The 13,085-nt window shown below is 50.6% G+C and overlaps 1 protein-coding gene and 1 pseudogene across 4 annotated transcripts in view; one reads left to right on the forward strand and one right to left on the reverse strand.

The window, feature by feature from the left end:
- The window catches only part of PDPK1 (3-phosphoinositide dependent protein kinase 1), a 71,408-nt gene extending 66,802 nt beyond the window's left edge, over positions 1 to 4,606 (reverse strand). For all 4 annotated transcript variants that reach the window (XR_016387843.1, XM_022594592.2, XM_022594590.2 and 1 more), the window contains exon 1: positions 4,471 to 4,606. Coding sequence is in view for 2 of the 4 variants with exons in the window: in XM_022594592.2 (XP_022450300.2) it covers positions 4,471 to 4,494 (24 nt within the window). In the remaining 2 variants the exon portion in view is untranslated. The remainder of the gene's footprint in view (positions 1 to 4,470) is intronic.
- A 414-nt stretch (positions 4,607 to 5,020) lies between these two features.
- Positions 5,021 to 6,142, forward strand: LOC111185005 (large ribosomal subunit protein eL39 pseudogene; annotated as a pseudogene).
- Positions 6,143 to 13,085: the final 6,943 nt, after the last annotated feature.

A 13,085-nucleotide genomic window follows, 5' to 3' on the forward strand; every position in this document is an offset into this window, starting at 1 on the left:
AAATAAGCTTTTACCCGGATGAATTCTGCCCGAAATACTGCCGAGAGAGACACACACACAGCCTCTCATCAGCCCTCTCCAGTGTGGGCAGACCTGCCACCAGCTCCATAAACAGGCGGAAGACAGGGACCTCCAGACATACCTTCAAACCACATCTTTAAATATTTCGAAGGCTGCAAGTGGCTGGTACAGAGGGCACACAATCCTATCTGTAGGATAGAGGAGGTCACCAGGCCACCAGGAACTATGTGCCCACCTTCCTCAGGCCCCTCAACTACACTACAGATGGAAACCACACTTGTTTGTTCTTCTGTGGGCCATGCACCCAGTCATGAGCTGCTAAGGTCAGATTTGTCCCTCTTTTTCACACACAGAGTTTGCAGTGCTGTTCAGTTCTCGCTTCTGTGAGCCTATGTGTAATCCAACTATTTAAAAAGAAACCTGAATCAGTTGCTCTGATAAGGGATTTGAAGCCCACAAATGTAAACGCTTTATAATGAACTCTCTCTCTCTTAACACATTCAAAACAACTTGGAATTTCTTGGGATAAAAATTCCATTTTAGGGACTTCCCTGGCGGTCCAATGGTTAAGACTCTGCACTTCCACTGCAGGGGGCACGGGTTCAATCCCTGGTCGGGGAACTAAGATCCCGCATGCCATGTGGTGTAGCCAAATAATAAAATTCCATTTTAAATTTTCTAGACCAAGATGATGGAAGCAGACTTCATGCAACTATATAAATGCAACCAGCGTCGAGCACAGAAAACAGACCCCCCCCCCCCGCAAGAACCACCATGAACCCAACAGGCCTTTCTCCTCTAAGACATCATCATCAGAACATGTCCCCCACTGCTCTTGAGAAAATGCCCTCTGCCTGTTGTTTCATCTAGAGACTGGATACACGACTGGTTCTCAATATTGAAGTTATTTTTTTTAAAGGGTTTGGTATCACAGTGAACAACGCAATCCAGTTACGGAAGAATGCACTACTGAAAAGGCCTTAACAACACATGTCCAAAACTTACAGTTTCCACACCAGCACTTCCTCCCCGGCGATCTGCCCTTTGAACCTACCTTCAAAACAACTGCTCCACACCCCTATGGCCAGCTGTCATCACAAGGCAGGCGCAGAGCAAGCACACGTTGGCCCCAACCCTCACACCTGCTGAGGGAGTCATTTCTGCATCAAGTGTTCCTCAGCAGTGGCTCCTTGCTCCATAGTCACAGAAGTGAAGTATCACGTGGGATTCCATCAAAGTCCATCTCCACAGAAGATACTTCTCAGGAAGGGACAAAGTGTAGGGCCAGTGGAGGATTTCCTCACACCATCAACTCAGAAGGGACCAACTTTGTTCGCCCCCTCATTTCTGCAGCGCTTCCCAGTTCATTACACACTTGCCCTACGTGCACCCAAACCCCGCGTTAGGTGGCTCATCAGACAAGGGCACAGATTGAAGAGGGGGACCCACCCAGGAGCTGCCTTTTCCTCCTCCCCAAACGTGTGCTAAAGGCAGCCTAGACTGTGTATACTGACTCAAGTCTCAAGTGCCACCGCCAGTCCACCCCACCCCCCACCCCCGTCATTGTAACCCATTATCCTGTAGTATGTTCTCCATTACACTTATCATTATATAAATATATCTTACATATCTTAAAAAAAAAAAAAAAGGGCAGCCTAGAGGCCAAGTCCTGCTTTGAAGAGCTGCCCAAGGCCTCTTTTCAGGTCCCATATCACCACAAGCTGCTGCTGTGATCCTTCTTATAAAATGCATGTCAGAAGAGTAGAACAAACCTACACTTCCACCTTTTATTAGTATAGGGACCTCACCTTGCCACCTCTTGACTCAGCTCAGTAAGTGCTGTAGGGGTGTCACAAATACATCACACTGCATGAGGCCACATGAGAAGCTCCCCAAAAGGGTGTGTGAAAATCAGAACCCACTTCTTTCCATGTTCTCTGCCTTCCCCACTGGTTTCCCACACAGATGCAGTCACCCTTGCAAAAGCCACCCTAGAGTGTGCAAGGAACCACTCTCCCTAATCAACAGTTTTACCTTTAACAAAATCGTTGCACAATTTTTTAAGAAGCAAGGATTCCAAACCTCACCCATTCAGAATATCAGCCCTCAAATAAGGAGGGACCAAAGACTCTTTCCAAACAGCTGCTTTCTGACAGTGTGAGGCTGAAACAGGCTCCAGGGGTCACAGAGTTCAGCCATCTGCCCAAAGAAATAGCTAAGCGTGCTGTCCTTCCAAGAGAAGATGTCCCTCCTGCCTCCCACACGGCAGTCCGAGGACACGCACAACCCCCAGGAAGACGTCCTGGGCAGTGGTACTGAGGACTTCCCCAGACAGAGGGCTGCGACCCCTCCCTCAGGGCACCCCTCCCAGGAGGGGCAGGGTGGCACCCAGGCCTCTGCCATCGCTCAGACGTGGGTTCAAACTGCACTCTATGTATTAGGCGGGTACTTAACCTCTCTGCACTGTGGAAGCTGAAGTTTCTGCACCTGTAAAATGGGAGCGACACCTATCTCACAACACTTTTGACAGAAGTCAAGCAACACAGTGTGAGCTATCTTGCAAAGTGCCTGCCTTGAAGTAAGTGCTCAATAAATGGTTCTGACAGCCTCTGGCTCACCGTAGTACCAAACTGGGCTGGGCCATTTCCCGACTTCCCAACTCATACTGCTCCCCCGCTGGCTGTACACATGTAAAGAAGAGGGAAAGTAATTGGGACGGGGCCTCTCCTAAAGTGCCACCTTAAAAATCCAGGTGCAAACTCACTTGAACAGTGCAAATCTATCTGTCCCCAGATGAAAAATCCACTACTGGGGGCATCTTTGCCGTTACTGATGGGAAATACAGCATATTCTCACATACATGTGGACAAATGTAGCTGATGAAAACACAAAAGCCTAGTTCCTCTCACTTCCTGATGGGGAGGCCCATCCTGTATTCTGTAATTCATTTCTTCTCACTGGATTCCAGTCTTTTTGTACTAAAAAGCTGCCTTCTGCAAAGAAGCTCCAGACGTCAAGTGTCCATCACATGGAACCTCCAAGACTATGACACGATATGCTCTTTTCCTCTTCCCCTGTACGCCATCAGAGCGCACACCTTGTACTGCAACAGCATCACTGTGTGAAAGTTCGTCTTACAAACTTCCATGATCACTGTCGGCCCCAGCCGCCACTGAGGTCCGCCAAACAGCCTAACTCGTGTTTTTGCGCGTTAGCCCAGGCACCCCGCGGTACAGCCACACATGTCGCAAGAGTCAAAGGCATCCCTTGGCCTTTCACCATTTTTCTCAACTGAACAGGTCCTCCTCCTCTCAGACTTCAGAGTATCACCCATCTCTACAAACCAGAGTTCTCAACCTCAAGTCCATGGACCAGCTCCAGAAGGATCAAGAGCCTCCTGAAGTAACTACAAAATTCAGTAAAGCCGTGCCGTTTTCTCAGGAGGGGACTCAGATCTTGCGTCAGGCTCTCAAAAGGGCCCATGACCCCTCAGAAAGATTAACAGCCGCTACCATGGAAAATAAGGGGTAATGTAAATTTCTTGGGTCTTCCCTCATTTAAGGGATTTGGCTTTTGAACCAGACTTTGCAAGCGGTCTCGATATTCCTCCATTCTTCACATTCGCATACAAGGTATAAATCCTTAAACCATCTTCCCAAGACTCCCGAACTTAACCGAGGGCAAACATAAAAACACTAGGGATACTTTTAACAACAGAGAGAAAACACAGAAACACTAACGATACTTGCAACAAAACATTTAACCCAACAAGTGCTTTATCTCTTTCCTTCCCCCTAAAATCCCTCCGCCCGGTCAGGCTCACTTGCCCGCGGTGGTGGTTTCAAGCCCGGCCTCGAGGAGGCTTCCCATCACACCAATGCCGGTGCCGGAGCGGAGCCCCAAGGCATGAAAAGCACCGAAACGCCGCCCCACCGGGCCGGGAAAGGAGCATATCGAGTGCATCAGACTCCACCCCAACCGAGAATTCGGAGGGACCCGAGCATCAGGTGCTTCGAGCAAGAACTCGCACGTCCCGCTTTCGCTGCGAGCGGAGGCACAGGGACCCCGTCCCAGGTGAAGGCCCGAGGCGGTTCCTCTGCAGAAAGAACGAAAGGTAACCCCGGAGGCCTGACTCAGGCCGCGCCGCGCCGAAAACAAACTTTCCAAGCACTTCCACCGCGACGGGCCGGTGACACCTCCCCGGCCTCCCCCGCCCTCCGCGCGCCTGTCAGCGCCCCCGCCGGGCCGGCGCCCGCCTCACCCTGGCCAGGGCTTCCTGCAGCAGCCAAGCGGCGCCCCCACGGCGCCCACGGTCCCAGGTCCGGCCGCTCGCCGCAGGTGAGGCGCCGCCCGGCCCCCGGGACCGCGGGCCGCCCCGCCGGGCCCCGGCAACCGCCGCGCTTGGCGGGGTGACGGGCCGGCGCACCCGGGCGGCTGCCGCGCACTCACCAGCTGGCTGGTGGTCCTGGCCATGGGCCCCGCGCCTGCACGGCGACTCCCCCGCAGCGCTGCGCGACTCGGCGCCTCCTCAGCGTCCTCCTCCCCGCAGCGGAGCCCCAGCAATGGCCGCCCGCATCCTGCGCCCGCCCCGCGGCCTGCCGCCCCCAGAGCCGCCCCGCCCCCGCGCGACGCCAGGCGGGACTTCCGCCACGCCGCCGCCACTGCCGGCGCCCATTGGTCACACTCGCCGTCGCTCTGCCGCTGCCCTGGCCAGCCCCGCCGGCGCCTCCGAGCTGCATTTCCGGGTTGGGGCCCGGCAGGCGGGAGAGGCTCGGCCCCGCCTCGGGCGCGGGGGGTTTGGGGAGAGCCCCGCGCGAGCCAATCCCAGGGCCGCGGGGCGGGGCCGGGCGCGGGACCGGGCGAGCTGTCATCCCGGCTGCCAGACAGGAAAACTGAGGCTCGCTGGGGTCGGCCCCGAGGCGGGAGTGGGGCTGGGCTCCAACCGTGCAGCTTCGACTCCGGAGCGGGGCTCTGAGTAAACATCGAGAGGAGCAACTTCACTAGTTGCAAAACTAAGAAGTGTTCGCGGAAGGAAATCTAGGCTTTAAAGCCATAGCTAGAAGGCAGGAAACAATCCCATCTCATCACTGCTAATAGTCCCAGGGACACCTTAAGAACTTTCTACTCTGCTTATAAATTTTTTTGGAGCTGTTGTTGTTGACGATGATGATGTTAAATTTTTTGGTAGTTGTTATTGTTGTTGATGACGATGATATTGTTGTTTTAAATTGTGGTAAAATACACATAAAATTTACCACCTTAACCATTTTGGAGTTCAGTGGCATTAAGTACATTCATTCACTTTGTTCTAAGATGATGTTGTTTCAAACAAAATTAGAATCGCCTTGTTACCTGAAGGTTTGCATATTTTAAAATAACTTTTTTTCTATTTCCAAAAGAAATACATGTTCACTTTTTAAAATAATGATTTAGACAATACAGAGAAGTAACCGTAAGATAAATTAATCCTTCATCCCACTGGCCAGAATTAATTGTTGATTAGCACTGATGGCTGCGAACATTCACTTGGTGCTTACTCTTATTAAGGAATTGTCATGTCTAGGGCTTCCCTGGTGGCACAGTGGTTAAGAATCCGCCTGCCGCTCTTTTCTCATCCCCCATCCTATGTGTGGTTGAATTTGCTCCTCGCCGTGTCTTCTCACAAGACTTTCAGGATCAAGCGATTCCTGGCCAAGAAACAAAAGCAGAATCGTCCCATTCCCCAATGGATTCGAATGAAAACTGGTAATAAAATCAGGTACAACTCCAAGAGAAGACATTGGAGAAGAACCAAGCTGGGTCTATAAGGAGCTTCACATATGAGGTGGCACACATGTATGCTATCAAGGTCAATTGCATCTTACTGTATCAGAACATCACTAGTGTCTGGAACAGCTGCCTGTGTTTGATGGGAGAAATGGAATGGCTCTCTCCTTTTTTTGATCTTTCCTCACCACTGTTCACTGTGTAACTCAGAAATAAATATGAAACCTTTTGTTGGAAAAAAGCAAAAAAGAATCTGCCTGTCAATGCAGGGGACACGGGTTCGATCCCTGGTCCGGGAAGATTCCACACGTCGCGGAACTAAGCCTGTGCACCACAACTACTGAGCCTGTGCTCTAGAGCCCACGAGCCATAGCTACTGAGCCCACGTGCCACAACTACTGAAGCCCACATGCCTAGAGCTCGTGCTCCACAACAAAGAGAAACCAACCATAATGAGAAGCCCGCACACTGCAACAAAGAGTAGCCCCCGCTCACCCCAACAAAGAGTAGCCCCCGCTCACCCCAACTAGAGAAAGCCCGTGCCCAGCAACAGTCCCAATGCAGCCAAAAATTAATTAATTAATAAAAAGGCAAATGGAACCCCTATCCCTCAGAAGGCTCCCACTGTTTTTTTTTTTAATTTATTCATTTATTTATTTTTGGCTGCGTTGGGTCTTTGTTGCTGCCCATGGGCTTTCTCTAGTTGCGGCGAGCAGGGGCTACTCTTCGTAGCAGTGCACAGGCTTCTCATTGCGGTGGCTTCTCCTGTTGCGGAGCATGGGCTCTAGGCACTCAGGCTTCAATAGTTGTGGCACACAGGCTCAGTAGTTGTGGCAAACGGGCTTAGTTGCTCTGTGGCATGTGGGATCTCCCCGGACCAGGGATCGAACCCGTGTCCCCTGCCTTGGCAGGCGAATTCTTAACCACTGCGCCACCAGGGGAGGCCCAGGCTGCTGCTGTTTTGATACTCACTGTTTTCACTTACCAGTGTATCATCGTGTACCCTGTCTAGCTCTCCTGATATCTGATTGCTGCCTTCCTCAGTTGTAAGGGCTACAGAGGACCCCACTGGAGGAAGCCTAGAGTCTATAGATCCATGTATTGATCAAGCTCCCTCCTGACACTGAAGTGGTTCCCAGACTTCTACCTCATGAACAAGGCCCTGCATGTCAATCCAGGCACACGCTTACTTCTTCCCTTAGAATAAATTCTTAGTAGACGTAATTGCTGGGTCAAAATGCCGGTATCCCCTTCAGGACTTTTGCTGCAAATTGCTATTTGCCTGCCCCACTCTGAGAGTGAGACACTCTCACCCTCAGGGGACACAAAGACAGGTCCAAGGTAGACACTGCTCTGGCTCCCATACCAAGCCACATCCAACATTATACTACATCAATAACCACTACTGCATATTAAGAGCAGTGTATTGGATTTTGCCTCAAACAATAGGTACTACGACCATTTCCATTCTTTACATGAGGAAACCAAGGCTTCAGTGACTTTGTTACTCTTGGTCACAGAGTTACTAGGTTACGTAGCACAGGACTCAAAACCAGCCCCGACCAACACCGACACCCTGCTCTCGGCCACTGGGCTCAACTGCCTCCCAACAACTCTTATTTTCTATTTATTTCAATCCTCACAAAGTAATAATAATTTATCCTCAAAGAATGCTAACCACTTTATCTTCTCGCCACAACCTTGAGATACTCAATGTTTATTACCATCTTACAACTGAAGAAATTTGCCAGACACAACGTTAAATGTGAATGTAAATATATATATAGCTATAGAGTCTAAAAATATATATCTTGGGACTTCCCTGGCCGTCCAGTGGTTAAGACTCTGCACTTCCAATGCAGGGGATGTGGGTTCGATCCCTGGTCAGGGAACTAAGATCCCACAAGCCACGCGGCATGACCAAAAAATATGTGTGTGTGTGTGTGTGTGTATCTCACAAGCACCCTTTCTCAGAAAGTTACTGAAGCATGAGCTCCACCAAATGAGGGGGTAAGCACACAGGTGGGCAATAAAGAGAAGTCCCAGGAACTGTCCATTCAACAAGCATGTATTGCACCTCCCCTCCACGCCAAGCACTGTGGTAGACATTGGCAATTCACTGGTGAACAAAACACAAAAATCTCTGCCCTCGTGGCACTCTGATACCACCGGTGGGGTGCAGGGGGGGGCAGCAACCATAATAAATAAGCACATCTTATGGGATGTTGGAAGGTAATAAGTCCTGTGGGGAAGAAAGAAAATCAGGTAAGTGGGGCACAGGAGTGCCCAGGGAGAAGGTGCAATTGAAATGGATAATGGGGAGAAATTCGAAGATTCCTCAGACCCAAGGGAAGCGAGCAGGCTTCAGAGGGCTCCCCCAAAATAATGAAAATGATAGATTCTATGATAGGTTTCACCACATTAAAAAATTGAATTAAGAAGCTGACAGACAGGGCTTCCCTGGTGGTTCAGTGGTTGAGAGTCCGTCTGCTGATGCAGGGGACACGGGTTCGTGCCCCAGTCCGGGAAGATCCCACATGCTGCGGAGTGGCTGGGCCCGTGAGCTATGGCCGCTGAGCCTGCGCATCCGGAGCCTGTGCTCCGCAACGGGACAGGCCACAAGAGTGAGAGGCACGCGTAATGCAAAAAAAAGAAAAAAAAAAAAGAAGCAGCTGACAGACAGATGAGAAAAACTTCAGAAAAACAGCCACACCAAAAACGAAGCACACAGAACTTCCCTGGTGGCACAGTGGTTAAGAATCTGCCTGCCAGTGCAGGGGACACGGGTTCAATCCCTGGTCCGGGAAGATCCCACATGCCACAGAGCAACTAAGCCTGTGCACCACAACTACTGAAGCCCGCGAGCCTAGAGCCAGTGCTCTGCAATAAGAGAGGCCACCGCAGTGAGAAGCCCGTGCACCACAACGAAGAGTAGCCCCCGCTCGCCACAACTAGAGAAAGCCCATGCGCAGCACCGAAGACCCAACAGAGCCAAAAATAAGTAAATAAATATTAAAATAAATTTAAAAAAAAGAAAGAAAGCACAATCGCAGTTCACGAGGGAGCTCACTCATCTCAGCACTGAGTGATATTACAGGCATAACACAGATGCACTGATTCAACCGGTAATACTATACTCCACCCTGGCAGGACCCCGAGAGGAAGTGGGGTATGAGAGAGCGGAATTCTCACCTATTTTAACAGAAAGGCAATAGATAATGACTACAAGTGATAAAGCAAATCATAAAGTACAAAGACATTATTTCGAAAGATGGACAGAAATGATAGGAAGAACACTTACACCAGTGGTAAGTGGGCTGTGAGTAGGGAGCTATGTGGCGGGGGCTGCTGCTTTTCATTACAAGCCTTTCTAGGGCTGTTTGGCCTCTTAAACATTGATGCAAATAATGATTAATAAATTGGTATATCTTCTTCATGGAAATTCTAAGAAGGTCTCACTTGTGAATGTAAAGCTGTGTGAGGATGTCTATGACCACATGGCTTTAATAAGAAGCAAAAAACATAAAAGAAAAACAACCAAAATATTTATCAAGAGAGTGGTAAAGTAAATTAGGTACATTCCTCCTGAATTCTCTGCAGCTGCTGAAAAGCACAGGGCAAAGCTCTAACAAAGAAAAAGAGTAAGGGCAGAGAAGCAAGTTGCAGAATATGAACTGGAGTCTTAGCTTTTTAAAAATTAGAGTCTATGACACCAAAGCACGGCCAATGGGGATCTTGAGTTATGCAAGGAAAAACAGGGAGGTGAACAAAGCTTGAGGAAAACGTCCGTGGTCGACACTAGAGCCTGCTGGAGAGCAGGTGGAGGGGATCACACACAGCTTCAGGGGAAGGGGTGAGGGGAGAGGGGGAGGCCATGGCCCTGAAGAAGTCAGCCGAGCAGGCAGCAGGGGCAGGGCAGGGAGGGACAGCTGAAAGAAGAACGAAGGACAATTCTCAGTCTTCACGGGCCCGAAAGGCAGCCAGCGTGCAAAGCCCAAGTCACACCAGGCCGCTCCTCTCACCTTGCGAGAGGCAGGGTACCCCCTCCATGGGCTGGGTTTGGCTGCCCATCCCAGGACAGTGGGCAGGAAGGGAGATGGACTCACCTGGCCCAGCACAGTTCATTGGCACCCCAGCTGGAGAAAGGAGAGGGACGGTCCATGGCTCTGATCTGTCCCTTCCCTGCCCAGAGCCTCTATCCCTGGCTGGCTTGAGAGTGACCTCAGGCCAAGAGTGCAAGGGCTTGGCCTGATGTTGTGAGGTCATGTTCTGCCTAGGGAGGGGCAGGAGGATGACTGTAACCATCCTGGGAGGGGGCTGGGAGGCTGCTTTAAGCACATGGCCCATGTATGTGGAGCACTTGTTGCAAACCAGGCCCTGTGCTTGCAGTTGGCCTGTGCTGTTTCCTATGTTTCACTCACTTCTGTAACCCTCGTGGCGCAAGGGAGGAAACCGGGGTTCAGAGGCTACAGAACCTGCCTAACATCACACAGCTAGTCTTAATTATCTACTACTGTGCAACAAATGATCTCAAAACTTAGAGGCATAAATCAGCACACATTGATGATCTCATGGTTCCTGTGAATAAGGAATATGGGAACAGTTTGGCTAGATGGTCCTGTCTCAGGGTCTCTCATGAGGTTGTGGGCAAGTTGTCAGCTCAGGCTGTCACTGAAAGGCTCGACTGAGGCTGGAGGATCCACTTCCAAGATGGCCCATTCACCCAGCTGTTGCTGGAAGCCTCAGTTCCTCATCATGGGGGCTCCTCCACAGGGCTGTCTGTCTTCATGCCACAGCAGCTGGCTTTCCCCAGAGTGAATGAGTCTAGAGAACACCCAAGATTGAAGCTGCAGTGACTTTTATAACCTAATCTCGGAAGCGATATAGCATCACTTCTGACACGGTCTGTGGGTCACAGGGTACCCCTGGTACCATGCAGGAGGAACTGCAGGAGAGTGTGAGTTCCAGGAGGTGAGATCACTGGGAGCCATCTTCAAGGCTGGCCACCACAGCTGGTCAAGGGCAGAGCCAGGACTCCAATTCCGCTAGGACGCAGGGAGAGACAAGGTGAGAGAAGCAGGCCAGGCCCACACCCCCAGACGTTTAGTGAGCCCGGGAAGAAAACGCTCTACCTGGAAAAGGGGAGGCAGGGAGACCAGTTAGGACACATCCAGTTAGGGAGAGACACGGGGACTCTCAAAAGATAATGGGGGGGACTTCCCTGGTGGCGCAGTGGTTAAGAATCCGCCTGCCAATGAAGGAGACATGGGTTCGATCCCTGGTCCAGGAAGATCCCCCATGCTGCGGAGCAACCAAGCCCGTGTGCCATAACTACTGAGCGTGAGTGCTGCAACTACTGAAGCCCACGCACCTAGAGCCCATGCTCCACAACAAGAAGCCACCACAATGAGAAGCTTGTGCACCGCAAGGAAGAGTAGCCCCTGCTCGCTGCAACTAGAGAAAGCCCGTGTGCAGCAATGAAGACCCAACGCAACCAAAAAAAAAAGATATTGGCGTGGTCTCTGCCTCTGCCTACTAAGTCCCTGGTCACCATGCCTGAGGTTTGCTCGTGGCTGCCGGTGGATGGATGAAAGATGCCAAATTCAGCCAATGATTTCCAAGCCACCTGGGTAAATATCCACCCATGTGAATCATGCTATGAGGAAAAAACCTAGACTGAAAGTCTGGAAATGGAAAGTTGCATGAGGTCTCAGGCAAGTAAGCTTCTCTCTCTGAAACTCAGCTTCCCCAACTTTAAAATGGGCTGACTCCCCAAACTGGTCAAAATTCCAAAGACTGAAAACATCCAGTGTCGATAAGCATGTAGAGCAACTAGCACCTTCATACACTGATAGTTGTAATGTAGTGTCCCCTTTAGACCCAGGCAGTGGGGAGCCCTGGCCTAGGCCCTTCTCTCTAGAAGGTATGGTGGGGAGAATAACAGAATAACAGCACCTCCAAAGATGTCCACATCCTAATCCCCCAACCTGTGAATATGTTATCTTATATGGAAAGGGGGAATTAAGGTTGCTAGGGAGCTGACCTTAAAATCAGGAGATTAGGGACTTCGCTGGTGGTCCAGTGGTTAAGAATCCGCCTTCCAATGCAGGGAACGTGGGTTCAATCCCTGGTCGGGGAACTGGGATCCCACATGCTGCAGGGCAACTAAGCCCACGTGCTGCAACAAACAGCCTGCTGCAACAAAGAGTGTGCGTGCCACAACTAAGATGCGACACAGCCAAAAAATAAAATAAATAAATTTTAAAAATCAGGGGATCATCCAGGTAGGGCCAATATAATCACAAGTGTCCTTTAAAGATGGAAGAGACAGAAAGAGTCATGATCAGAGTGATGTAATGTGAGAAACTGGACTGCCATTGCTGGCTTTGCCAATGGAAGGGGGTCATGAGCCAAAGAATGCCAGCAGCATGTACCAGCTGGAAAATGTAAGAAAACAGATTCTCCACTAGAGCTGCCACAACCTTGATGTTAGCCCATTGAGGTTTATTTTTGACTCTGACCTTCAGAATTGTAAAATAATTTATGTCTTTTTAAACCACTAAGTTTGTAGTAATTTGTTCCAGCAGCACTAAGAAACTAATACAGAAGACCCTTCTGTGGCCACAGGAAGGAGGAAGAACCCACAGGGCCCAAAGGAGTGCCCAGGCAGGGCCCCCTTCAGCCTTCTACATACACTTGAGCATCAGAATCCGCAGAGTTCCCTGTGCATCACTCCAGGGTCCATCCTCCCCAGGGCAGCTGGGGTTGGTGGGGAGGAACCCAGCTGGTCCATGGTGGGATCTGGTTATTAGGTCAAGGAACATCCATTTTAGAGAACACTGGGCACCTTGTTAAAACAGTGAGACAGATCCACGCATCCCCACCTGGGAAGCTCTCCACTTCACGTTGTTCAATTTAAAAAAATAGTGAATGGCAGAGCAGTATTGAAAGTGCATAGGACTTCCCTGGCGGCCCAGTGGTTAAGACTCTGCGCTTCCACTGCAGAGGGCGTCGATTTGATCCCTGATCAGGGAACTAAGATCCCACAAGCCACACAGCGGGCCAAAACAAAAACAAAACAGTGCAATCCCAGGTTGTAAAACAAAGACATAAATGTGGAAACAAGTCCAGGGTCACGTTGTAAAGAACCACACCAAGCTGTTAACGGTGGGGGAGTGGAGCAGAGGGGCGTGGAAAAGAGGGTTGTGGTGCAGGGGGTTGTACAGGCAGGCGGTGGAACGGAGAGGAAACAGGCGCAAAGAGGCGGGGCCGGGCGGGTCTGGGCACTGGGCCGCCCT

Source organism: Delphinapterus leucas, chromosome 15, assembly GCF_059928025.1.
Source record: "Delphinapterus leucas isolate spDelLeu-1000000601 "Yukka" chromosome 15, BTC_Dleu_Yukka2, whole genome shotgun sequence".
Classification (NCBI taxonomy): Eukaryota; Metazoa; Chordata; class Mammalia; order Artiodactyla; family Monodontidae; genus Delphinapterus; species Delphinapterus leucas.